At 47.5% G+C, this 25,713-nt stretch overlaps 1 protein-coding gene across 1 annotated transcript in view; it reads left to right on the plus strand.

Moving 5' to 3' along the window:
• SLC25A24 (solute carrier family 25 member 24) overlaps nt 1–25,713 on the plus strand; it is a 220,045-nt gene that overhangs the window by 53,115 nt on the left and 141,217 nt on the right. Inside the window, exon 3 of the mRNA XM_069641872.1 lies at nt 5,147–5,234. Coding sequence (XP_069497973.1) covers nt 5,147–5,234 — 88 coding nt within the window. The remainder of the gene's footprint in view (nt 1–5,146; nt 5,235–25,713) is intronic.

A 25,713-nucleotide genomic window follows, 5' to 3' on the forward strand; every position in this document is an offset into this window, starting at 1 on the left:
AATCCCGGACTCCCTGGTCGTGACCAACACCAGGAAAAGGGCAGGAGTCCCACTATCTACCAGCGAGGCACCCCCAGATAAAGAGGGGAAGAAGCTGTACGCCCTAGCCAAGAGAATCACCACCTCTGCAGCTTTCTCTACCAGAATCGCCAATAATAATACCCTATTGGCAAGCTACGCCGATGCTCAATGGGCTAAGCTCAAACAGGACATCGAAGAAGTTCCCGAACCCCTAAGGACTCGTTTGCTAGCTACAGTTAACGAGGGCTCTCTGGTCAATCAAAGCATCGTCAAGAATACCCTCGATGCAGCAGAGACGGCTGGCCGCACTTTGGTACAAGGAATTCTACTGAAGCGTCACGTCTGACTTCGCAATTCCGGATTTAAGGCGGAAACACAAGCATCCCTTATTAATAAACCCATAGAGGAGTCCAACCTCTTTGGGAGAGCAGTGGATGACGCGCTGGAGAACGCGAAGAAAGAATTTGACACAATAAAGACCTTAGACCAAATTTCAAAACCCTATAACAGGCGGGGATTTGGTAATAAGCGCTTTTTTCGTGAACAACGCCAGCAACAAAACCAACAGTATTCTGCCGGCAACTACCAGGGTAATAGCGGCCAGTACAATCAGAGGGGTCAACGCCGTGGCAAAGGAAGAGGCCGGGGTTCCACCCCCAGAGGCTCCCAAGCCACCAACACCACCAAGTGACGCGAAGATTCGCGTCCCCTCCCATGCAACACCGGTCGGGGGCCGGTTAACATCCTTTCTTCCAGCATGGGAGGGAATAAATAACATCAGACCGCTGGGTACTTTCCACCGTAGCCCGCGGCTACTGTATAGAGTTCAACAGTTCCCCAACATACAGACCCCCGAGGGGACAATGCATGACACCAGAACACCTCGCCATCCTTCTCCAAGAAGTAGACCAACTGCTGGAAAAAGGAGCCATAGAGGTCGTGCATCTATCTCAGGTCATGGAAGGTATTTATTCAGTGTACTTCCTTGTACCCAAAAAGGATCTAACCATGCGCCCTGTATTAGATCTGCGCCCAGCGAACAAGTTTGTCAAACCCCAAAAGTTTCGTATGGTGACCTTACAGGAAGTGATCCCACTGCTATCACAGGGAGATTACATGACAACACTGGACATGAAAGATGCATACTTTCATATTTTAATGTTGCCAGCGCACAGAAAATACCTCAGGTTCATGATAGAGGGCAAACACTACCAGTTCAGAGTGCTACCCTTCGGCATAGCATCTGCACCAAGGGTATTCACGAAAGTACTGGCAGTGGCAGCGGCACACCTGCGCAGGTTATCCATCCCAGTATACCCTTACCTCGACGACTGGCTCATAACAGGGGATTCTTACGAGACATGCTTCTCAAACACCCAAAAGACTGTAGACCTTTTGTTCCAACTGGGCTTCTCCATCAACGAGAAGAAGTCCAGCTTAGACCCCAGCCAAGTCAAACAATTCCTAGGGGCTCTAATTCGAACAAAGGACGGCCTCGTCTTCCCCTCCAACGAGAGGGTCCAAAACATGGTGTTTCAGATCCCCCAATATGTGGCAGGTCGCGAGGTTACGGTGCGCAAAGCGATGCGCTTGCTAGGAATGATGGCGTTGTGTATTTACTTGGTACCTGACGCGCGCCTGCGCATGCGCCCAATGCAAGAGTGACTCAACAGCCATTGGTGTCAGGCCAGCGGACCATGGGACGATCTAGTGGTGGTCTCGCAGGCCTTGGTTCTCTCGCTACGGTGGTGGACAAAGGAAAACCTGATAATAGGAAAACCCTTTGCCTCACCCGCGGTGGAGGCCACTCTAACCACGGACGCATCCCTCACAGGATGGGGGGGGGGCTCACCTATCCCATCAGACTGCTCACGGAGTGTGGACTCCGAGCTTAGCATCCAAGCACATAAACCTACTGGAGCTACTGGCGGTGTTCAAAGCACTAAAAGCCTTCCAGGAACACCTACAAGGGAAGACAGTGATGGTCCTTACAAACAGCAACACAGCCATGTACTACATCAACAAGCAGGGGGGCACCCACTCTCCAGGACTGTCCAAGCTGTCCCAGAATATATGGAAGTGGGTTCTCAGACACATGTTCCTACTGTCACAACACGTACCAGGGGAACTCAATCTGCTAGCAGACTAACTCAGCAGAGACTTCCCCCTGCCCGAAGAGTACGAATGGCGATTGCACGAAGACATCGTCTTAGACGTCTTCACGCAATGGGGATTCCCGGAAATAGACCTGTTCGCAACTCTGGAGAACTCACAATGCCAAAGTTATGCCTCCAGGTACCCCCAGAACCAGTCCAAGGGAACGGTCTGTCGATTCAATGGTCAGGGAAATTTGTCTACGCCTTTCCCCCGACTCCCCTTCTCAACAAGGTTGTGCACAAGATGCACCAGGAACAAGTTACCATGATACTAGTGGCCCCAATGTGGGCCCGGCAGCCATGGTTCGCGCACTTGATGGAGATGTCCCCATCTCCCCCAGTGAAACTTCCCTGCCCGTACAACATGCTGTCACAGGACAAGGGCAGGACACTGCATCCATGCCCTCAGACCATGAACTTAGCAGCCTGGCTCCTGAGACCACAGATTTTGGACATCTACAACTTCCACAGAGATGTATGGACATCCTCAGGGAAGCCAGAAAACCTAATACTCGCCACTGCTATTCTAGCAAGTGGAGAAGATTTGTCATCTGGTGTAGAGGTAAGGGCATCAACCCGGTTGACTGCTCTCCCACACATATTGGTCTGTACTTGACCCATTTACTGGACTCGGGTCTAGTGTTCAATTCCATTAAAGTCCACCCGGCGGCACTTTCTGCATACACCACTTCCCAACTTAAAGTGTCGTGGTGGAAGATACCAATTATCAAGGCCTTCATGGAGGGGGTAAAGAGAATACACCCTCCGATAGCTAACCCAGCTCCCGGATGGGACTTAAATGTGGTACTTTCCAGACTCATGGGTTCGCCATTTGAACCCATGCACAATGCAACTCTTAAAGACCTCACTCATAAGACTGCTTTCCTAATAGCTATCACCTCCATTAGGAGAGTTAGTGAACTACAGGCTCTTTCTGTTCTAGACCCCTTCGTAACAGTTCACAAAGATAAGGTGGTTCTACGCACACACCCAAGGTTTGCACCGAAATTCATCTCGAAATTCCATGTAAACCAGTCAATAGAACTACCAACGTTCTTTCAAAACCCTTCCAACTTGGGAGAAAAAAGTCTGCATACACTGGATGTACGCAGAGCTGTCATGTTCTACATGGAAAGAACCAGGCCACTGAGAAAGACTAATCAGTTCTTTGTCTCGGTGGCAGCAGGAAGAGAAGGAGATGCAGTCTCAAAGTCCACTATATCTAGATGGATTGTTCAATGCATCACTCTCTGTTTCTCTCTTGCAAAGAGAGAACTACCCTTCAAGCCAAGAGCACATTCTACTCGAGGCACTGGGGCTTCCATAGCTTTCATTGCAAATGTTCTGTGCACACCTTTACAAAACACTACTGTCTAGATGCACACTCTCGATCTGACTCCCAGGTGGGACAGGCAGTATTAAGACATCTTTTCTCTACTGTTCCTTCTCATAACCCACCGCCAACTCCGGGTACTGCTTGCTAGTCTATGCACAGCATGTGATTCTAAGCAGATTAACAAACATCAGAAGACAATGCATTACTTACCGTAAAAGCATTTCTGGTGGTTGTATCTGCTAAGATTCACATGCGCCCACCCTTCCTCCCCGCTCGGATGGAAGGAACATAGACATCTTTCTACATCTCTCTCTTTTCTGTACTCACTCACGTATAGAAGGCTCCCTCAGGGCAGAAAAAATACAAACAGAGGGACCTCGACACGTGAGGGATTGTGGGTACAACGCACGTCACTATAGGGATAGTGTTACAGACACGCCTTGTCGACGTTTCCTTTTCGACTACGAAAAACAAAATGCAATACTCCGCAGTGACCGCTGGATGTCGGACCTATGCACAGCATGTGAATCTAAGCAGATGCAACCATCAGAAATGCTTTTACGGTAAGTAATGCATTGTCATTTGCACAAATCTCTCACAGCAAGGGCCCGTGGGTGCGGGTCCAGCCATTCCTGACCTTTACCTGATAAGACTGTGATTTATCAGAAGAGGTTTCACATATTGATCCTTCGTACTTTGGTTGCACCGCAGGGTATTCTCGTAACACCCACACTCCCCCAATGGCATCTATGAGGTAGGAGCTTGTTTTCCCCACAAATGGCTATTTGTATAGCACACATTTAAAATGTAATAATGGGCAGTAGAGAAATGATTTAGACTATTAGTTTAGACTATTAGTGAAGAGGATCAAACCTACTGCTCTTGGAGCTACTTGGGCACCAAGCGAGGGCTGTAACATCTAGTCCACCAACACTCTGGCAATGATGCATTGAGTTAATATGAACCTATCATCTCAAGTGCATTGTGTACAGAGCACGCATGTACATGGGCTGTTGAATGACAAGGACATGTCCAGTGACGAAAAGACAGACACCACTTCATGCAGCTTCCACACCTGTGTGGTATCTTGGGGCCAGAATTGTGTCAATACCAGTTGAAAACCCAGTATGGGATCTTAAGAGATTGACACGTTTCCATCTTGGGAGTCCCCCTAGTCTCAAAAAAGTATTGTCCATATTCTTGCACTAAAACCTCATTCATATTAACACTGATGCTTGTCCATGTATTACATTTACCTTCTCACACATGTATAAGCTTCGCAGTTCTTTTTGATTGAAATGTTACACCTTTTGGGTATGTAGTCAATTCATAGAAGGTTGTATGACTAATTTTCAAGATGAAAAATAAAAACGACTCTCTTGTTCTATGCTGTACTTGATGGTCCAGGTGCAAATGAAACCACAAACCTCTAACTATGTTTTACAAATACTAGGTTGCTGTCTTTGTTTAAAAGTTATTCTTCTTCCACGTGTAAGAGCCATGTACCTGTACAAGTTTTTTCACATGCTCATCTGCTTTTTAGAGAGAGTTTTCCATTAATTGAAAAAGACCGCTTTTTATTTGGTTCAGTTTTAGAAACCTGTAACTTGTGCATTTATTTCAACCTGTTTAGGTACAATTGATGCATCTGAAGTTGTCCACTCACTCCGGGCGTTGGGTATGAACATATCTGAAGAAAATGCATCAAAAATTCTTCAAAGGTTAGAACTGTTCTTATTTATGGGGTTAATCCTTTCAGCTTTGATGTTACCTTTTATTCTGTTTCATAAAGATTGCAATTAAAACCGATTATCTAGTGCTTTTTCATGCTTTATTGCAAGGATTTGTAATATAAAGGTACGGACTGTTTTCTTTTTGTAAAGTATTTTTAAATGGCTTAACTTTTTTATGGAAAAAAGGTGAATAGTTAGTTTCTGATTACTACAGACTATACATGTGAAGTTGAGTTTGACTTTAAGTTGGAAGAAAGACAGGAATTAAAGAGCTCAAAAGTAAAACCTTCAGTTTCCGGATGCCGTTAGAGTTTTTAAAAATATAATTGAAACATTGACTGCTTAAATATGGATGGCCTTCCATTCGGAGATGGGAGTTTATTGAAAGGTGTCTAATTTGTTCAATTCATATATTGTGTGTTCTCTTTTTGCATTGGGTTTGGGTCAGAACGGCAACCCCTTACTTATCGCTCTTAACCTCTCCTAGATCCACGTCCCTGATCTTGCTGCGCAAAAGGGTACATGTCATCCTCTGTAGGAAAGTCAGAGTTCAATTTAGGAATCTGTCTATGTCCAAAACCTATACTTGCCCTCATAACTAATCTATACAATGTTCAGGGATGTGTGAAACGGGCATGGTATCAAGAGAGACACAGACTCAAAAGTGTTTGTTTTTAAAACCATTATTTACTTAGTTTCCTGGGTTGGTGTAATGCCTGACTGGCCCCAACTCTAAAGGGATGGTTCCCTTCACTGATGTTTCTAATGGCTGTCGCTGTCTAATAGTCCAAAATAAATGGCTGGCTGTGTCTGTGATAGGAAATCTAGTGGTTCAACAAAAAGTGGGAAACCAAAGTTGGTTTTAGGTGGACTTCTCACCAGGTGCAATTTGGTCAATGTCACAAAAATCAAAGTTCAATCAAAAGGTCTGTTTATAAGACCCTCTTCACAGGCCCCTTACAGGGATTTCAAATACCTTCAGTGTCTTCAGTTCCTTGGGGTTCCCTTCCACAAGCTTCAACTTATTCAAGTTTCAAAAAGCCACAAAAGAAAAGTTACACTGTTGCTCTTGAAGCTTCTCGGGGGTTCCCCGCCTCAATCCTTTCAACACTATAAATAAAACTGTTGGATAAGAACCATGAAGTGGTTTATATCTATATTTATTTAGGTTCATAGGTACAGACCCCCAGCACAGCTTCTCCCTTGAACACTGGCACCAACTGCTGTGCCTGGAATCCTTTCTGTAACATAACATTCTGTATGAAGTGTTGCGTACATCACACTCCATATCCATCAAGTTATAGTAAGTGAAATCATAAAAAAAACCAATAAGTCTCCAAATGGTTTAGCCTTTCAGGGTTCCCTTCCCCACGCTCAGGCCTGTCTAGTTCCAAGCACAATGTTCAGCTGGTCAAGATGTTCCTTGTATACAGCTTTCCTTAAATACAATCCTCTCATGGGGTAGAATCGAAGGCTTTCGAAGACGGCAGGCTCTTTGCTTTTCCGTAGCGCGACCACTCGGATCCTTTTGTGCACACCTGCACTGTCCTTTATTTCTTCTCTCTGTTGTGCCTGTTGCACGCTTCCCTTCTTCTGCCATGAACACTTGCACTGCCTTTTTCCTTTCGTGCCTCTTGCACACTTCTTTCTTCCGTGCACCCCTGCACTTGTCACACACACCCTTTTCTTTCTCTTTACTTCACATTTACTTCTACGTCGCAAATGTATTGTTTCTTCCTTCTGTGCCACTAGCGCACTTTCTCCTTCCTTCTTTCTTACTTTACTTTTACTCATAACTGTCCTCCTTGTGTTCCGCTTTTTGCTGCTTTACAAATCTTGCTTTTTCCTCCCTTTCCTGCTCCAGCCACATGCACGCTCCCGAATTTCTTTCTCTCTCATGCAAAACTCACCGGGTAGCGTAGTGCTGGCGAGCAGTCTCTCTGGGATGGTTTGGGTCAAGGTCAGGGTCTCAACACCTGCCCTCGGACACCATAGGGCCGGCACACGGCCCAAGGGAACGAGCAATTGCCTGGACAATGACAGCAGGGGCCCAGCTGCCTCGTTCTGGCTTTCAGGAGACACGGGTCCCCAGCTCTGCTGCGGCCCTCCTCAAACACCGGGCCAGCATTGTGGCATGCTGCTCTACTCTGGATCATTCTTCCTGCAGCTCCCAGCTTCGTGGCTTCTCTGGTCCAGTATACCTCCCGAGCTCGCTCCTCCATCTGTGCAAGACCACACCTTTTTATAGTGAAAAGACCAGTCATGTGGAGTCAGCTGTGAATGATCACTATTGAATGCCTGACCCTGCCTGACTCGATTAGTGTTATGACCAAGTTCTTTCTAGGGTAGGTTTCTCTTATTTTCCCCATGTTATTACTATGGATAATCTTTACTGATCTTAGTTGCTTCCTCCTCGTCTCAGTATTTGTTGGAAATGGGGAGGGGGAGTTAAAATGTGGCTGTGGTTTGCATTTGTTTATTGAAATAATGACAGGTGACAGGGGGTATAGGAAAGCACTCTAGCTTGGGTTTTGTTTTGAAGGAGTAGTTTACCCTCTCAGTAGGTCACCTTGTATTCCTGACCTATTGGCATACATACGTGGGACTTGATAATATTCCCCGTCGTCTAGAGTAGGGGGAGATAAAGGGATACTTCCCTTAAGACCACGTCTTTGACTTACTTGTCTCTTGCTCTCCCTTAGGGAGGTCCTGGTCAGGGATGATGGAACCAACATAACCCACAAAGGCTTCCGGGATTTCCGGTCCTTCAATTGTCATCTCGTTGGGATAACACGTCTCACCTAGGGTATTCCCACAAGAACAACCCCATACTCCCCTACCCAGGTGATCCTTCCCCCGCTCGACCACCCCCAGGGTTGGGATCCGAAAGTGACGGCCCTCCTTGGCCACCTGAATAGCGGATTCTCTGGGACTACATGGGAGTAATACTCCTAGGTTTCTCAGATGTCAGCGACCAACAACAGTGTCCAACACAAATTCCAGAGCTCTGTTCAGCTCGCAGCTTTCTTTCAGTTTCCTTCCCCAAGTATAAAACGGTTCCAATAAAAGTCTAAGGATTGCATTAAGTTCTGGATGATCTAGAGTTGACCAATACTTGGGGATCCCCAAGTTAAAAAACAGTTCCCAACATAAAAGATCTCGAGACTCTGTCCTCCATTCAATAAGCAGGTTAAACCGCAGGGTTCCCTTTCCCAAGATTCACTTTCAATGTTATAATGGTATTTTCTCAGTTTTCTTAAAGTTCTGCGCTAAAATTGTGCCCTCTGTATATGGTGGGTCTTTGTACAAAAATATCTTGACAAAGTCTCTGTTCATTCAGATTTCCTAGTATATTCCATTTACAATTTTTCCCACTCAGTTTAACATACTGTTCTTTGGTTCACTTGGTCGTTCGATTCACCTTGGAGTTTCATATGTATTGGGTTCACTTGTATCGTTAAAGTTTTATTCACTTTAAAGTTAATGTGCATTGGTTTCTTTGGTTCCAAGTTTTATGGACATGTAGGTTCAGCATATATGCATTTTACTTAGATTAAAGTTGCATTTCAATTTTGCGCTTGCCACATGGGAATTTTAAAGCTTAATTCAGTTGTATTTTTCACAAGTAACATTTCTGTTTTATTTATAAAGTTTTCTTTGTTTGGTATTCAATAAGTATGAAGATGTGATTGTTAAGCTTTTCATTCGGTTCGGAATAAAGGTTTAATTCCATTCCTCGTCGATATATATCTTTTGTAAATTAGCTTTTATAATGTGGCCAGCACTCAGACCTTCGAAAACATGCTTTCATGTGTGACCACTCCGCTACAAAGTATTCTCAATTATTTAATCATTCATGAGGATTCAGATGGGAGACCTTCAAAAAACATGTTTTATCATGCATGCGACCACTCCGATATAAAGTAATCCTCTGCATAAGTTCAAAGATTTGCATACCATCTTTTCTCTTATAGAAATTCACTGGTTGCTTCTTTGGAAGTTCCCGCAGTGCACATCTCTCAGCCTTCTGTTCTCTGGCTCAGTGCCCCACCTCCTGCCCCTTAGGCACTCCTGGGTCTGTTTCTCACCCCAGTAGAAGGAGCACTATGAACACCAGAAAAGGGGCAGCCTTCCTGCACGATTCTCCTTTTGGTGTTTGTTCGGTTGCACGGAGCCCCAGCCCCCGGGCCTCTCTCCCATGAACCGTCGGCGTGTTGCACACATACAGCTTCCTGCTGCTTTTCTTGGCCTGTCTGCTGCTGCTTCACCATCGCCGCCACAGCCTCTCCTTCTGCACATTCTTTGATTGAGCTTTCTTTTATACACCTGCAGCCCTTTAACAGGCTGCAGGTGTGAATGTACAATCAGCCCTGCCTGACCCTCATTAAGGGGGCATGCCTGAACTCTACATCTCTCAGCAGGCCTCTTCCTTGTCCCAGTACCAATGTGGTAAACACACCTAGTATTCATTTCTCCTGGTAGCCCCACCTTCGTCACAGTACTGTTAGTGATTATATATGAGGAAGTCTGGGAATTTGATTTGCAATAACCCATGAAGGCGGGGGAAGGGTTGGGTTGGTCATCGGTAGGAAAAGGAGGACACCATGTCTCTCCCAAGGGCACCTCACTCCCTGTGCCCAATGACCCTACCCCTTCTTATATTTAACTCCTTTTGCTTTCTTCCTGGCCTGTCTGGACTGAGAGTATCGTATACCCTTTTCTTTTCTTGGGCCAATAAAACATGGATAAGAATATCCCAGAACTGCCTCTGGATTAAAGGTTTCCTCCAGGAAGGCAATTGGGGAATATTGTCTCGCCAAAAAAGGACCTCGCTCACCAATCCCCAAGGACCCTCCATCCAGGTGATCCTCCCTCGCTTCTCCAACCGCAGGGTCGGGATCCAAGATGACTCCTTATCTCTCTAAATCAGACCAAAATCACCAGCTCTCAGATCACATAGCGCGGCGTCCCCAAGGGCACTGCTTTTTGTTCTCAGCCGCAAACCTTTAAATTGGACTCTCAGACAGCCACTGAAGTTGCCTTAATCTGGTCAAGCTACGATCAAATTCCCTGAGGTTTTCTACTGCTACATGTTAGGGAGAATTCTCTCTTTAGGCTGAATTTCCTAACCAAGTGAGTCCCCCAGCAGCTTTGCTGGATTTCTAGAGTTTGTTTTTTTCCTCCTGCCAAGAGCGAGACTCTTTTTATTTTTTTTTTATTTTATTTTATTTTTTTTTTCTCCCACTCTTGGACATGATTATGGTATTCCTTTGACTGGTAATGTGTTTTATGGGCTATGGGGTCCTTTACTCCATAGGGTCTCATGTGTTTTTCCTATGTGTTACACAGCACCCTCCGTGCAGTAACACAGGGGTATCATAGTGACACCCCACCCTAGACTCCATACCCTGGGACTGACTTCTGTCTCCCAGGGCATGTAAAGTCACCATTGGCTTTACTAGTCCCAAATTATTAACAGAAACCAGTACAAACCATCATATTGTGGACGTACTGGTCAGGGCAATTCGATTGCCCCGGGGTCTGTTAGTCGAGGGGGCACGTCTTCGTCCCCCCTGATCGAGTTTTGGCTGGTGGCAGTGGAAACTACTTTTTATATTCGACCGCAAATATTTCCTTATGGGATTTTCCCATTGTTCAAGGCTACCAACTTTAACTATTTAATTCTCATAGCCTCGAACATACCGCCGGTTTATTTAATTAATATTAATTCTCCGGTTGGTATTTTTTGCCAAGACTCGATTCTAAAATGGCGTTTGTGTTCTCTTCTGTGACTCCAACCCAAGTCGAGCCCTTTGTTCCACTTTTTGGCGGGCTTCTCCACAGAAGCCTCCAAAAGTGGTGCCACTCTGTCTGGGTACCACAGAGGGTGTAGGAGGGGGTTTAGGCACCCTGGACTGAGTTACCTTGGTAACTCAAGTCGCACTCTTGTGTGAGTGACAGCTAGGCTGAGTGAATGGGGGTTTTCTGCATAATAGCAGGGCTTTGGGGACTGGAACTTCAGAAGTCGCCAAAGGACCTGAGAGTCCGACGAGGGAGAAGCCGAGCCGACCTACCACGACGACACCACTGGTGGAGCCCTGCAGAACCGGCTCACCACTTCCCGACGACAGAGAAGATCTCCCGGCTGGAGAGGCTTCTTCCCCTGACTGGTGGGCACAACCAGTTTACATTTCTTTCTTCGCACCCCAGCCCGGTTTGTGGTCGAACTGCCCGTGCCGAGCACCCCGGCAGCCGGATAGCCACTCACCACTGAACCGCGAATCACCGGACCGCTCCTTGTACCTTATAAACTCCGCGGCTGGTTTCTTCCCTGGCAGTGCAACGGACTCCTGTCTTCCTCCACGACGAGATCCTCTCTTCCCCCCGGACGAAGCACCGACTTGCATCCGCTGCAAGGAATAACTGCCCCCGCTGGAGCGTTCTCACCACTTTAAGGTACCGTGTCCGCCAGGCCTCCCTTTCTAAAGATTGCTACAAGGTAATAATAACCCCTTAACCTTCTGGACTGGGCTGGCCTCCTTGACCCTCTAACTGGTCCCTTTCTTTGGTCCAACTCCTTTTTGAACCTTTACTCCTTTTTTAACCTTTACAAGACTTTTGTGCACTGCAACCGTGTGACCTTGGACACATTTCGTTTGGATCCTCTGAAAGTGGATCCGGCCTCTTGAACTCTAACTTCACAGTTTTACTTTGCCTTCCTCTCTTGTTATGTTCTGATAAAAGTGTTGGGATCTGTTTCAACTTGTTCTATGCTTTTCTCTTCCTTTTTAAAATGAACTATTAGAGTGCCATCTACGTTAAGCGCTCACCGCTGTCTGAAAAAAAGTCGGGCTTTACTTAAGACTTGTCTAATATTCTTTTAAGGGAGTGTATATCTTTTAGTGACTGTGTTTTTGAATTGCTTACTATTCGTGCCTGTGTGTTTTTCTAGATGTGGTTTTAAATGAATAATTTTATCTTTTACACCAAGCCCCGGTCAGTGTTTACTTGTTCTACTGTGTTCTCTTGACCGATTGTGAATACTCTGTATACTGCCTAACTCTTCTTGAGGGAAGTCTGACTGCTCAGCCACAGCTACCAAGTGAATCTGTGTGGTACAGACTGCTACCAAGTGGGTTTACTGCCAAACACCTGTAGTCCTAAATCTTTTGCAGTGGTCCCAGAGGGAACTGCACAGGTTTCTGCCTAACACCACATGAAAGCCATCTTGATACTCTCGGTCGCCTGAAGATTGAAGACCCGGAAGCAAACCATTTTTAGTGTGAAAAAGGGAGATCACCAAAAATGTGGATAAAAGGCTTAATACATATATTTTTTTTGGACATTTTATTTTATTTTGGGTTTTAACAAAATAAGAACATACATCTGTAAATCACATAGCAAGACAATACCCTTCCCCCCCCCCTCCCCACCACACCCCTCCACCCCTGGTTAACGGAGTGTTCTCTAACTCTAGTGAACTACAAAACCTTCAGATGTCGAACGTGGGGTAGAAATAAATGTTGAATTACTCATGTCCATGGCCACCTGCTACGCCTTACAAAGTTCTCAGGCCTTAGTCCGTTATGTGAATGGGTCCCCTGAGGAGTACACTTCCCCCTCACTACCTATGGGCACAACATACCCCCTCCCGCAACCCCCTCGTTTCTCTGGCCTTGTGTTGAACACCACTTTACTTCAGTTATTCAAATATTTGGTCCTGAAATCATCCCACATTGTCTCATGGGATGCTGCCCTCCCCTGAAGTGCCTCTGTGATCCTTTCCATGGTAAATCTTTTTTTTTTTTTAATTTTTTATTTATAATATATACAACATATCAGCAACAGCAATATTTACAAAAACAGGAAGCACACAAAAAGAATTAAAAAAAATAATCAAGGAAGAAATAACTTAAAAGAAGTCATTAAACACATTCCAGATCTTCTCATATGTAGACAATTTACATTTCAATTTGTAAATCAATTTCTCCGTCCGTGACAGGTTATGCATTTCCTGTATCCACTCCTCATAGGAAGGTGAGACCCGCCCTTTCCACCCACAGAGAATCAACCTCTGGCCACAATGAATGCATGAAAAATCCACTTCTTGTGAGCTGAGCTGACATCACCCAACCCGGAATCATCACCTAGGATTACTGTCCTAAAATCAAGGACCAGCCCACCTCCTGCAATCCTGTCACACACATTACAAACTTCACTCCAAAAATCTGACTCTCACACAATCCCACCACATGTGTTCCAATGACCCGACTGCCTGGACGCACTCCCAACAGTTAGAATTGTCAGACATGCCTCTTTTATGCAATGTTTAAGGGCACCAATATATCCGGTTCAGGATCTTGATCTGTCGAGACAGTTCACCTAGATTCAGAGAGCACAAAGATACATTACTACACATATTCTGCCAATCATCCAAATCAATCTCTGATCCTATTTTCTCACTCCATACTCTCCGCAAATTGTCATTACTCCGAAAATCTGACACCATTAGCTTGTAAAGCCGACTGGCCAGACCGCCACACTTCCCACTAGAGTCTGTCAGCAAAGCGCACACATCCAAAGAGTCGGACCAGTCAACCTCACCAACCGCCCTCTTAAGCCATTTATATGCAGAGTCCGATAAACCCTCAAAATTCCATCTCTCTCTCAGCTCTGCTGCAGTCAACCATCGATCATCATTCCCCAAATCAGAAACCTGTTTAATATCCATCAAAAACCATTCAGGCCAAAAAGCTGTCCTCAAATTGTCCCTAATCTTAGGATTCAACCAGATAGAGGCACTCTTACACTTGAATGCATCCCGACCAAGCCATGATAAAACTGCAATCCAAGAATTGCGCAAAAATGACGGTGCCAACAAATCACCACCCTGAATCTTGGTATTTATGGTCATCAAGGCTGTCGGTCCCAGCGGCCCATAGGCACTCGATTCTGCCACCGCCCAGCTGTCTAATTCACTAGTTAAAAATGGAACACAAGAATGAGCAGAAAAGGCCAAATGGTAGGTCGGAAAATGCTGCAACTTCCATAGACTAAGTCTTGGTGGCTTTTTGTCCCACAAAGATTCCTGAACTAGGCGGTCCAAATCATTCCAGTAACAGCTCTTAATTTTCAGAGGAAGCATACTAGATATAAAGTTGATCTTAGGAGTTGTATTCATCTTCAGGGCATTAACTTTACCCCACAAAGAAAGATTAAGCAAAGACCACCTTTCTAATTCCGATTTACATTCTCGAATAACCACACTCATATTCTCATCTACCATCTTGGAAAGAGGATACGTCAGCCATACCCCCAAATAACGCAAGCGAACCTCACACCACGTAAACCCCTGCCCCGTAACCAGGGTCTTATCACATCTATTCGTCAGAGGCAACACTTCAGATTTCAAACGGTTAATTTTATATATAGCCTGAACAATCATGAAATTCAGACAAAAGCCTCATCAAACTGGGTATGGACACTTGCAAATTCTCCAGTACCAATAAAAGGTCGTCCGCATAAAGCCAAGCCTTTTGTGTCACACCCCAACAACTCACTCCGTGCAAATCTGGGTCATGTTTGATGCTAACCGCAAGAGGCTCAATTGCCAAAATTGAACAACAGAGGGTAGAAAGGACAACCTTGACGCGTGCCGCGCTCCAAACTGAAAGGTTCTGAAATTACTCTATTAGTCCTAACGGCAGCAGTCGGTCTGGAATATAGAAGAGCAACCCACGAGATGAACTCCTCACCCAAATTCATCCTCCTCAGTACAGAATATAAATAATCCCAACTAACCCTGTCAAACGCTTTTCCTGCATCAAGCGACAGGACAGCGGCATCACAGTTCGTCCTATCCGCCATTTCCATAGTAAACAATAACCTCCTGATGTTACTAGATGTACGCCTATTTTTCATGAAACCTGATTGTTCCTCTCCGATCAAAGTAGGCAATAATTGCACCAGGCGCATAGCTAGGACCTTAGCAAGAATCTTATTATCTGTATTGATTAGGCTAATCGGACGATAACTGGCCGGGAGATTACAATCTTTACCGAGTGTATCCAAACCCAGAATCTCCTCAAGCTCCCCTGTAGTGACAAAGATACCGTTCCTCCACAGTTGACCCACTCTTTCAAGACTGGCCTCAAACCAGGCCTGAAATCTCCATAACTCCCATATTGTACCCAGGATGGGATGGTCTCGGATTCCTTGGGTAGCCTCCCTCTAGGCACCCACAGCCATTCCCCAACCGGTGACAGGTGGAAATTGTCTAAACCCACCTATTGGTATTCTTCCTGTCTGAGGGGTGGGATAAGGACCCTCAGCTGTGAGGCTTTGTAGTATAATTTGATACTGGGGAGCCCATGCCGGCCCGCACCCCCTTTTCTTTGGTAAGGACCTCAAAGGATATTCTCTGCTTCTTCCTATGCCGCAGGAATTTCACCACAGAGACTTTACTTCATAGAAAAATGCTGCAGGGAGTCGAATAGGGAGCATTTGGAATGCATAGAGGAACCTCGGTAAGCACACCATCTTGAGGGCGTAGATGGAACCAATCCACAAGATGGTAAATTTACTGCATTTTTCAAGATCTGTCCGACGCCCCAAGAGCGGCATGGGGTAGTTCGCCTGAAATAGACCTAACAGGCCCCTTGTGAGGTTAACTCCCAAGTATCTCAATGCGCCCAGGCTAACCAGCAGTCCCAGAGGTGAGAACCTTTCTCCATCTCCATCCCCGTCCCTTTCCAGTGGGAACAGAATCCATTTTGATCTGTTGATCTTAAACCCTGAGAGATCTCTGTACTCTTCATATTACCCTGGGTTAGGATGTTAGCGGGTTCCTTATTTTCAGGAGCATGTCATCTGCATATAATGCGACTTTGTATTCCACTCTTCCCACACCCCCCCACCCCCGAATCCCTCTACCCCTGGGTCATCCCTAATTCTCTGTGCTAGTGGTTCTAGAGAGAGCGCAAACGAAATTGGGGAGAGTGGGAAGCCTTGCCTCGTACCCCTACTCCAAAGGAAACCATCGGGAAAAGCCTCCATTGACCACCACACAAACCTAGGGGGAACCCAAAGACCGCCATAATGCCTCGCCTAAACCTTGGACCCAGACCCACTTTGCCCAACACCTCGTTGAGGAAGCCCCACTCCACCCTATCAAAGGCTTTTTCGACATCTACTGAGAGAACAGGGTCTCCCCCATACCCTGTGCTTCGTGGATCAGATGCAGCGTCTTCCAGAATGTGTCCGCCTCACTTATAAAGCCCACTTGGTCCGAGTGGATCAGTTGGGGCATGTACGTCTCCAGTCTTGCTGCCAGAACCCGTGTATACATTTCGGCATTGATATTCAAATGTGAGATGGAACAGTAAGACCCACATCTCTGGGTTTACCTGCCCTCCTTTGGGATAACCGTGATCATTGCTCTTGAGAAAGTTTCTGTGGCTTCCCCTGTTGCCAGGATATCGTTACGGTTCTAGCATAAATGGAATTAGGGGGGCAAGAAAGGACTTGTAAAAACCAGCCGAGAAGCCATCCTCTTCCGGTGCCTTACCCATGGGAATCCTTGCCACCGCCCTCTTTATTTCATCAGCCGTTATTGGACATTCAAGTGCCCCGGCATCCTCGCGGGAGAGCCTGGTCATCCTAATTCCACCGAAGTACTGCGTTTTTCCCGTGGTATCTGGGTCAGTGCCTGTTGAGGTCTTTATAGAATGCTGCAAGCCTCTTGGACCCCCCCCATATCCTCAGTTTTCCCTCCGTTTTCCCCAGCCCCCTCTATGGTCTAAACTTTTGTTTCAGGAATTGTAGTTTCCTGATTATTGGGCCTTCGTCAAGGAGTCTCAATTATCTTTTCTTTCTTGCCTCCGAGATCCTTTTTTCCTTACCCTTAGCTGCGTCCCTTGCACTCCTGACTAACTGGGCGATCTCTGTCCTTAACTTGTTTTCAATTAATTCCTGCTCCCGTGTTTTCCGAGCCCCTGCCCTGATCAGGATCCCCCGCCATGTCGTCTTGCCCGCTTCCCATACCGTTCTCCTTGAGACCTCCCCTGTATTATTTGTTTAGAAATATTCAACAATCTATTTGGACATTTTACTCATGGAACACAGGGTCTTTCCATAAGGAATCGCTGCACCTCCATTTAGACCCCCTGGGTACCATCCCTTGCAAGTTCAGGTCCACCAGAACCAAATAGTGGTCCGACCATATGATCAGGGTGATCTCTGAGCTCAGAACCTCCTCCCATAGACCCCTTGATACGTAGACAGTCAATTCTGGTAAAAGTTCCATGTGGGGCCGAGTAAAAGGTATACTTTTGAGCCAAGGTTGAGCTAGAACACATTCTGCAATCTTCCAGAGCGAGTGTAAGGAGACATGTGACACACCAACATCAAAGAAGCACATTTACTAATGTGAAGCTTTGTTAAAATAACCACTTAGTTTATTGCATGTCTGATCCCGAAAAAAAGCTTTGACCCTTTGACCCAACCATGAGTAATGTGGACTGAGCCCAGATTTAGATATCAAGATTACTTTTATGTGTGATTGTGTTTACTGGCTTTTCCCGTCGTTCTGCATTTGTGAACAGTTTCATAGTCTTCTTCGAGAACTAAAGAACATAGACAAAAAGTAGATTTGTATATTCTTCATATTTTAAGTAGGTGTGAATATACTACAAGTACTCCACAGCACTATAAAGGACTAGCATGCATTACCATTGAAATATTAATATAAATGTATACGCAATCCCATGAAGAAAGAAAGCAAGAAATATTAAAATAATATTTGCCTCCCTGACGCTTAAATTCTGCACCTCGACCCAGAGCTACGTTTAAAAGTAGAGATTCCTGATCATTGTATCACTTGTTTCAAAAAGCCTGCATCCAAAACATGGACTTGAGCTACTTAAAAGGACAAGGAATTGGGAAGTAGCCTTAGATCAATGGCAATATTATTCCATAGTAAGTCAGAGGAAGGTTCAAAGGCACTGTTGTTCGTAATGGATCTCATACAATTTGGATCCTCCAGATGGAATGGATCCCTATGCTGTAAACCTCTACAACCACCAAACATTTAGAGTTCGTTGGCTAAATAGAGGGGTGAGGAATGGGTTGACTGCCTTAGAAGCAGCCCCAAAGAGGAGTGGCAAAACAGCCATTTTTACATACTAAAAGCGGGCAAATGCTCCTAACAAATATCTGAAATCGACACATACAGCAACACTGATGTATCCCATCTGTGGTACCAGCAGAGCACTTCCACAGGGATGAGCTTTAGCATTATTACTGCCTGATCTGTAGGTAAAAATGCACCTTTTCATTTACATGAGTTAGACTATGTGGATTGCAAACATTTCTGTTAGAGTTAATTTTACTCCTGTACAAAATTACTCCTTTTTGGAAATTACTTTTTTACCCCCTTGAAGTTCATTTTACTCACAACTTTAAAAATAGACAGTAAAATACTACCATTTGGAAAATGATTGAGCATTCTCTGCTAACCTTTGCATGGTAGTTTGAATTCAATTCTTCAAGGGCAACCAATGGAGTTTCTGTATCAGCGAAATCGCATGCTCACGCTTGAGGTCCAAGAATCGATGAGCCCCCAATTGTTTGAACCGGATTCTGGATATTGGATGATGGAATGGAGAGCTTTTTATCACTCAAAGTGAATGTAACTGAAGGGATTTCAGCATCTGCTGGACCAGCACCTTTTATGGAGAGGTTGTTGTCCGGGGGAACCCTAAACATTTGGACAACGAGGACAGTGTGTGACAATTTCCATCCTCCACTTTTGCTCCCATCCTCAATTGGAACACCCGCTTGCAGTTGGAACCTGCAAAGAAAACCCACCTAGGCTGGCAGACGAGGAATTCGAACGAAGATTAAGATGTTTAGGAGAAAAGGATAGGAAACTGAAGTGGGAACTGAAAGGGGCCCCTAGTGGGGGTATTAGACTAATATGTGCACTTTGGTATGTGATGTATGTGGGACTGTAAGTGGTTGCAACATATTAAACATCAGGCGGAGAGGGACAGAATTGGCCTTCAGGGCCGACGCAGGTTTTATTTTAGATTTGGTGCCCGAAGATTGGATATATGCATTGAGAGTTTTAAATTTAAGGTTTTAACTCCTGCTGTATGGCAGTGAGATCTGGGGCTACTGTTCTTGTGAACCCCTCGAGGTGGTACAGGTGCAAGTCTGGCATAAAACTCTGTGGCTCCCGCCCGGTTGCCCATTTAGTGCATTGAGCTGGGGATTCAGAGTATCAGTTCTAAGGCACAAGCCAGACGCCTAGCCTATTGCGGAAAAATAAAATTAAATGTAATCACTAATCAGAACCTACAGCTGGGATTTTCAGTCATGGAAAGCCACTCAGTTGTATACAAACTGGCCTGGTATGAAACTGGAAGTAGACTCTGGGAAAGGTTTTTGGTAAGCTAAAAAAAGTCCAGAGGAAATTGGCTGCGAGTGGATGGTGGAAAATGGGTGCTATACCCTCCCTCACAGCCTATGTAGAGTATAAGCGGAGTCTGTGTGCCCAGGGGCCAATATTAGATTTAGATTTCCCAGAGGGACGAGGACTCCTACTTAAAGCTAGGCTAAACTTGTTACCACTGGCCGAAACAAACTACCTGGCTAAAGAATTAATAATAAATGCAATTGTGGTATGGTTGTGGATGAAGATCTGGAGCACTTTATTTTGCAATGCCCATTTTACAGAAGGGAGAGGATGAGATGGCTGAGACCTCACTTCCTCAGCATCAAATATTAGAACTTGCAAGGAGGCGATGTTTTCCTGTTTTTACTGTAATAATTAGCAATTTCTTTACGATTCGATGAATTACCTAGGCCAGTCTTTGGAAAAGAGATTTTGTATAATACATTTTAGGGTGTTTTTTTTTAAGGAAAGGTCTGCTGGTGATATTAAAAATTGTAAAATTCGCAGTTGTAACTAGATTTAGATTTTGTGGCTTAGTTTTATTATATAATGTATTGTGATTTAATGTATTCTATGTTAATGGAGAAATCTGAATAAATATTAAGAAGAAGCAAAGAAAACCATCTCTGTTTCCGAAGAGTTTCAAAAAAGGCTTCTTAGCCATCGAATTTTATATATCCAAAGCAGTTCAGCAATGTACAGATGACACATGCATTTACAGTTTTGCGTCGTCCGTGTGCTGGTGAACAGAAATGCCCATGATTGGCAACTGGATCCCTCAACATCCCCCTTCTAGATCTTACATGGGTGACAGGATGGATGTCTGGAGCACGCTAAAGGGACAGAGACTGGGACATATGTGACCTCCAACACAAGTTGGAATAATCGGAGAGGAAGGAGGCACCACTGTGACCCTCAAGCCTGATCTGATGTACTGGGATGTTGAGCAGCACCACATAGTCAATCATGTCAAGGACCCCCAAGATATGAGTAAAACCAACATACAGGCAGCTCTGGCATCTGTGGGATGTATTGACCCACTTTTTCTCTGCAATGCTACATCACTTTGTTATAATGGAATCAGAATAGCAAAATGGCCGCAAAACCCTTGTGCGTGCCAAAACCCCTGAAAATCATGTGTTTCAACGCACAAAAAGATGGCTGCCCAATCTGCCATGCATGTTGTCAGTGGTGGAACAGAGCTCTCACTCCTGAAATGGGTCACTGGGCTCCACACCAATTGAAAATGGAGTACAGAAGGAAAAAGCAGTGCTCTGCTACATGAAACTCCAAATATGGCTTTAAATAACTTTTTCTGTGCTGCTGAAACTGCAGAATGCCGGTACAGAACACCTTTCAAATCTTCAAAATTCTTGCAGGGTGCTACAATTCACTTAGTTTAAGAAATCATTGTGAACCTACAAGGTCCTGAAAGGCTGAAAGCATAAAGAGATTTCCACAGCAAAAACGGCCTGTCTGTGGCTCTGTCAAAAATCTCTGTGCAGCAGAGGGCTGCTGTGATGACAGCTGTCAGTGGCCTGCCTGAGGAAACTTTAACATGTATAAACTGAAAATCAAATGTTTGCAATCGAAGAGGCCTGTTACTGATAGTAACCCATATTGTAATTGTTTAGATCCAATGGTTTAAAATCTTGAATAAGAATTCTAGCTGTGATTTGATACCAAAAGTTTGTTTGTGCTAAGGAAAAGTCAACAGAGTTAACCATTAAATTAAACCTGGCTGAAGCTGCCAAACTGGAATAGCAGGTTTCCCACAGAAGGAAGGTCTCTAACCCCCCCCCCCCCCCCACACCCCCTCAGCAGGAAATCAGGCAGAGGCGTTAATTACAGGGTGGGAAAGAACCTGGTCTACAGAGGCAAAGGGAACAATGACCAGCTGCAGCTCAGGAAATGCGAAGTGTGAAGACAGTCATAAATGTCCTCTGCAAGGAACAAACATGGGGGATGGCTCCTGGGCTTCCAGGGAGAGACCAAGGGGTGGAGCCAAACAGCCATTTGTTGCTTAAGGACAAAGAACACATTTTAAAAAGACTCATTCTCCAGCATGGGGTCTGGCATGGATTCACATGCTCATGAATATTCCCCGTCGTCAGGCTGGGATTCCTCGGTAAAGAAAAAACCAGTATCAGTTTCGTTTCTGATCTGTCTTTCGTAGTAGTAACCAATCACTGGTCTCTGCGTCATACTGACCACAGCCAATGACTGCCCTCTACCTAAGCACCGCCTCTGGCAGCCATCTTCAGATTTTTACCGCACGTTCATGTGTTGGGATCCTCGTGCTATTGCTCTCGAGCGTTAGTGCTATTTTTTCACGTTTTTTGCTCAAAAACTTCGTTTTTTCGGTCAAAAGAGCCTCAAGCTCCACCGACTCTCCATCCGATCAACGGGGACCCGTGTCGGATTCGTCTGCGCCCCTCAAGGGTGAAGATTTCGTCGAGCTATGCTTTGGAGGACTCCAGAAGCTTCTCAGGCCCGGACATGGCCCAGGAGAAGGGAAGCTCGACGCCCGGAAAGCTGTTCAGGGTCTGCCCTGGATGCCAGCTGCAGAACGTCTTTAAGGAGGACGAACACTCCTTTTGTCTCTACTGCTTACATGAGGACAAGACGCACGTGGAGAAGGACTGTGCGTTTTGCGGCAATATGTCGGAGCGGACCATGAAGGACCGCCATCAACGTCTCGCCAACTGGCTGGAAGGGAAGAGCCCGTCAGGCGAGAAGAAGAGGAAGAAATCCGAGCGGTCTTCTAAGACCTTTAAGGACGCCCCGGCGACGGGGGTCCAACACAAGGCCAAGCACCGCGAGTCCGCTGGCACCGGGAGCGCCGAACGGTCGGGCTCTACGGGCGCCAGGCAGGGAGCACCCTCCCCGGCACCTTCAACTACGAGCCAACGCTCTGGGTCGGGTAAGAGGAAGGGCGAGCACCCAGCGAAGCTCCTGGAGAGGCCCCGGTCGAGCTCGAAGGCCCCATCGGAGGGGGAGCGAGGCAGTGTCCCCCCCCCCCCCTCAAGGATAAGGCGGTGAGCGCACCTAAGGTGGTGAAGGCCTTAATCCATCCGGCCAAGCCCTCTATCGATACTGTCACGGCGACCCTGGCTCAGCCTGTGGAGGCTACACCAGTGGTGGCGACCTCGGGGCTCAGAGTCTCCCTGCCACCTCGGAGGGAGTCCTCTTTTGTGCCCATCGATAGGACCCCCGTGAAATCCCCGGCGGGGAAGAAAAAGGGGGGGCAGGGCGTCGTCTTAGATTCGGCTTCAACCTCGGAGGAAGAGCTGATCGAGGTCTTAAGCCACGGCCTTGGCGTGGAAGAAGACCGGCCCGTCGGGATGGATCCCGACGCGGGTGACGACGACATCGTCGAGGGTGCCGACGGGGCCCCTGATCGCCCGTCGGATTCCCCTCTGCCAGCGCCGCAAGACAACTCGGCGGCCATTTTGTTGGCTATACAGTCCTTATGCTCAGAGATAAGGACGAGACTACCGTTGCCGACGGAGGAACCTCTCCCGTCGGGGGATCCTGAACCGGGACCTTCTGGCGTTCCCCTGCCCAAGAAAAGAAGGATTCACCCTCCACCTCCTTTACAGCCGTCGCGCACCGTCCAGCCCTCCTCCCCGTCCAATCGAGGGGATGATACGGGGACTGACACGGCAGCGACGGGTACGGACGACGAGGTATACGACGAGGATCTACCGTCGTCACCTCCCACCAGGGCTTCTCCGCCCGACGAGATTGGTTCGTTCCACTCCATGATCGCCAGGGCATCCAAGCTTTTCCAACTCTGCCCTGAGGAGAAGAAAAAGGAAGGATTCCTTTATCAACGGCGCGAGGCCAACAGGAAGACGGTCCTCGCGGTGCCTCTACTGGACGACATTTGGGATGAGGGCCTTGCCCTCCTCAAGAACCCTTCCACTACGCCAGCTAGAAGAGACCGGAGAGACCGGTACGAGAAGAAGTACCGGGTCCCGGACGCGGCCCCCCTGTGCCTCCGGGCGCAGCCTACCCCGGACTCCGTCGTCTCCGCGGCGGCCAGGAAGAAAGCAGGGGGGGTGCGGCCTCCACATCGACTTCCCCCCCGGACGGCGAGGGAAAGAAATTGGGACACTATGGGACGCAGGGTCATCTCGTCTGCAGCGACGACGATTAAAGCGGCCAACGCCTTGGCTATCGTGGCCCGCTACGACAGGGAGCTATGGTACAAACTGGCTCCCCTGCTGGACTTCCTACCGGACGACAAGAGGGCGGATGCCCTGGAGATCCTACAGGAAGGTGAGGTGGCGTCGGACCACGCCATCACTATTGCGACGGACATCGCCGACACTGGGTTTCGCCAGTTGGGCAACGGCGTGTGCCTTAGGCGGCGTGGATGGCTCAAGGCTACGGACTTCCGTCAATACGTACAGACCAGAGTCCTGGACATGCCGTTCGATGGGAACAACCTGTTTGGGAAAACAGTGGACGATTCCCTTCAGGCCATTAAAGCGGACACTGAGACGGCCCGGGCCCTTGGGGTTCTGCAGCAACGACGGACGCCCTTTCGGAGCAGCGGAGGCAAGGGCGCCTCCAAAGGTTCCGGCGGCGGTTTCTCCACCTACCGTCAAGCGGCCCGCTCGTCATCTCAGGAGGCCTACAGAGGACGAGGCAAGTCTGGCGGACCCCGCCGTCGTCGCCAAGGAGGTCAAGGCGGCAAAGCCTCGTCGAAACAGGATTGAACCGACCGTGGGGTCAGGCCCCCACCGATGCACCCCGGTGGGAGGCCGGCTGGCGAGCTTCGTCAGCGTGTGGGAGTCCATCTCCACCGACCGTTGGGTGCTGGACGCCTTAGCCCGGGGCCACGCGCTCGAGTTTCAAAGAAGGTGCCCGCGCGTCCCCCCCCGTGGCCAGAAAAGAGCTTCACGTCCCTCAGCTTCTCCTGGAGGCAAGGGCGATGCTCAGGAAGGGCGCCATCGAACTCGTCCCAAAGAGGCTTCGGGGCTCCGGAGTTTACTCGAGATACTTCCTCGTGAAGAAGAAGACGGGAGGATGGCGCCCCATCCTAGACCTGCGACGTCTGAACAAGTTCATCAAGGCGCAGAAGTTCCGGATGGTCACCCTCCAGCACGTCCTGGGTCAGCTGGAGGAAGGAGACTTCCTGTCGTCGTTGGATTTGGAGGATGCCTACTTCCATATTCCCATCCTAAAGGGGCACCGAAAATTCCTCAGGTTTGTGGTCCAAGGGCGTCACTACCAGTTCAAAGCCCTCCCCTTCGAACTACGGTCGGCACCCAGGGTATTCACCAAGTGCCTTGCACCGGTGGCGGCGCAGCTGCGCCGCGAGGGGATCCACGTCTACCCCTACCTGGACGACTGGCTCATCCGGGCCAAGACGAGGGAGCTCGCCGTGGAGCACACGGCCAGGACCGTCCAGCTTCTCACGGACCTGGGATTCTCCGTGAACTACGCCAAGTCCCACCTGGTACCCGCGCAAAACGCACTGTTTCTGGGAGCGAAGCTCGACACAGTGTCCCTTCTGGCCTCCCCGTCGGAGGAAAGGACCAGGTCCATCCTGGGCAAGGTACAGGGGATGTTGGCTTCCGACGCGGCCAAGGTGAGGTCCATCAAGCCCCTCCTCGGAATGATGTCTTCTTGCATCTACCTCATTCCCATGTGCAGGCTCCGGATGCGCCCATTGCAGGAGTTCCTGGACGCGCGCTGGATCCAAACGACGGGCGGCTTTGAGGAGAGGATCACACTCGACGAGAGTTTCCACCGCGCGGTCCGGTGGTGGGGCACCCGCACGCATCTGACGGCGGGCATGGACTTCCAGACCCCAGACCACCAGGAGACAGTGACCACGGATGCCTCCCTGGAAGGGTGGGAAGCGCACACCGAAAATCTACACGGGAGAGGCCTTTGGCTCCCGACGGAGAAGTCCCTCCATATCAACGTCCTGGAGCTCCGTGCAGTGTTCTGGGCCCTCAGGTCCTTCCTTCCGTCCCTCAAGGGCAAGGTGGTGAG

The sequence above is a fragment of the Ambystoma mexicanum genome, chromosome 1q, assembly GCF_040938575.1.
Source record: "Ambystoma mexicanum isolate Mex_15411 chromosome 1q, UKY_AmexF1_1, whole genome shotgun sequence".
Lineage (NCBI taxonomy): Eukaryota > Metazoa > Chordata > Amphibia > Caudata > Ambystomatidae > Ambystoma > Ambystoma mexicanum.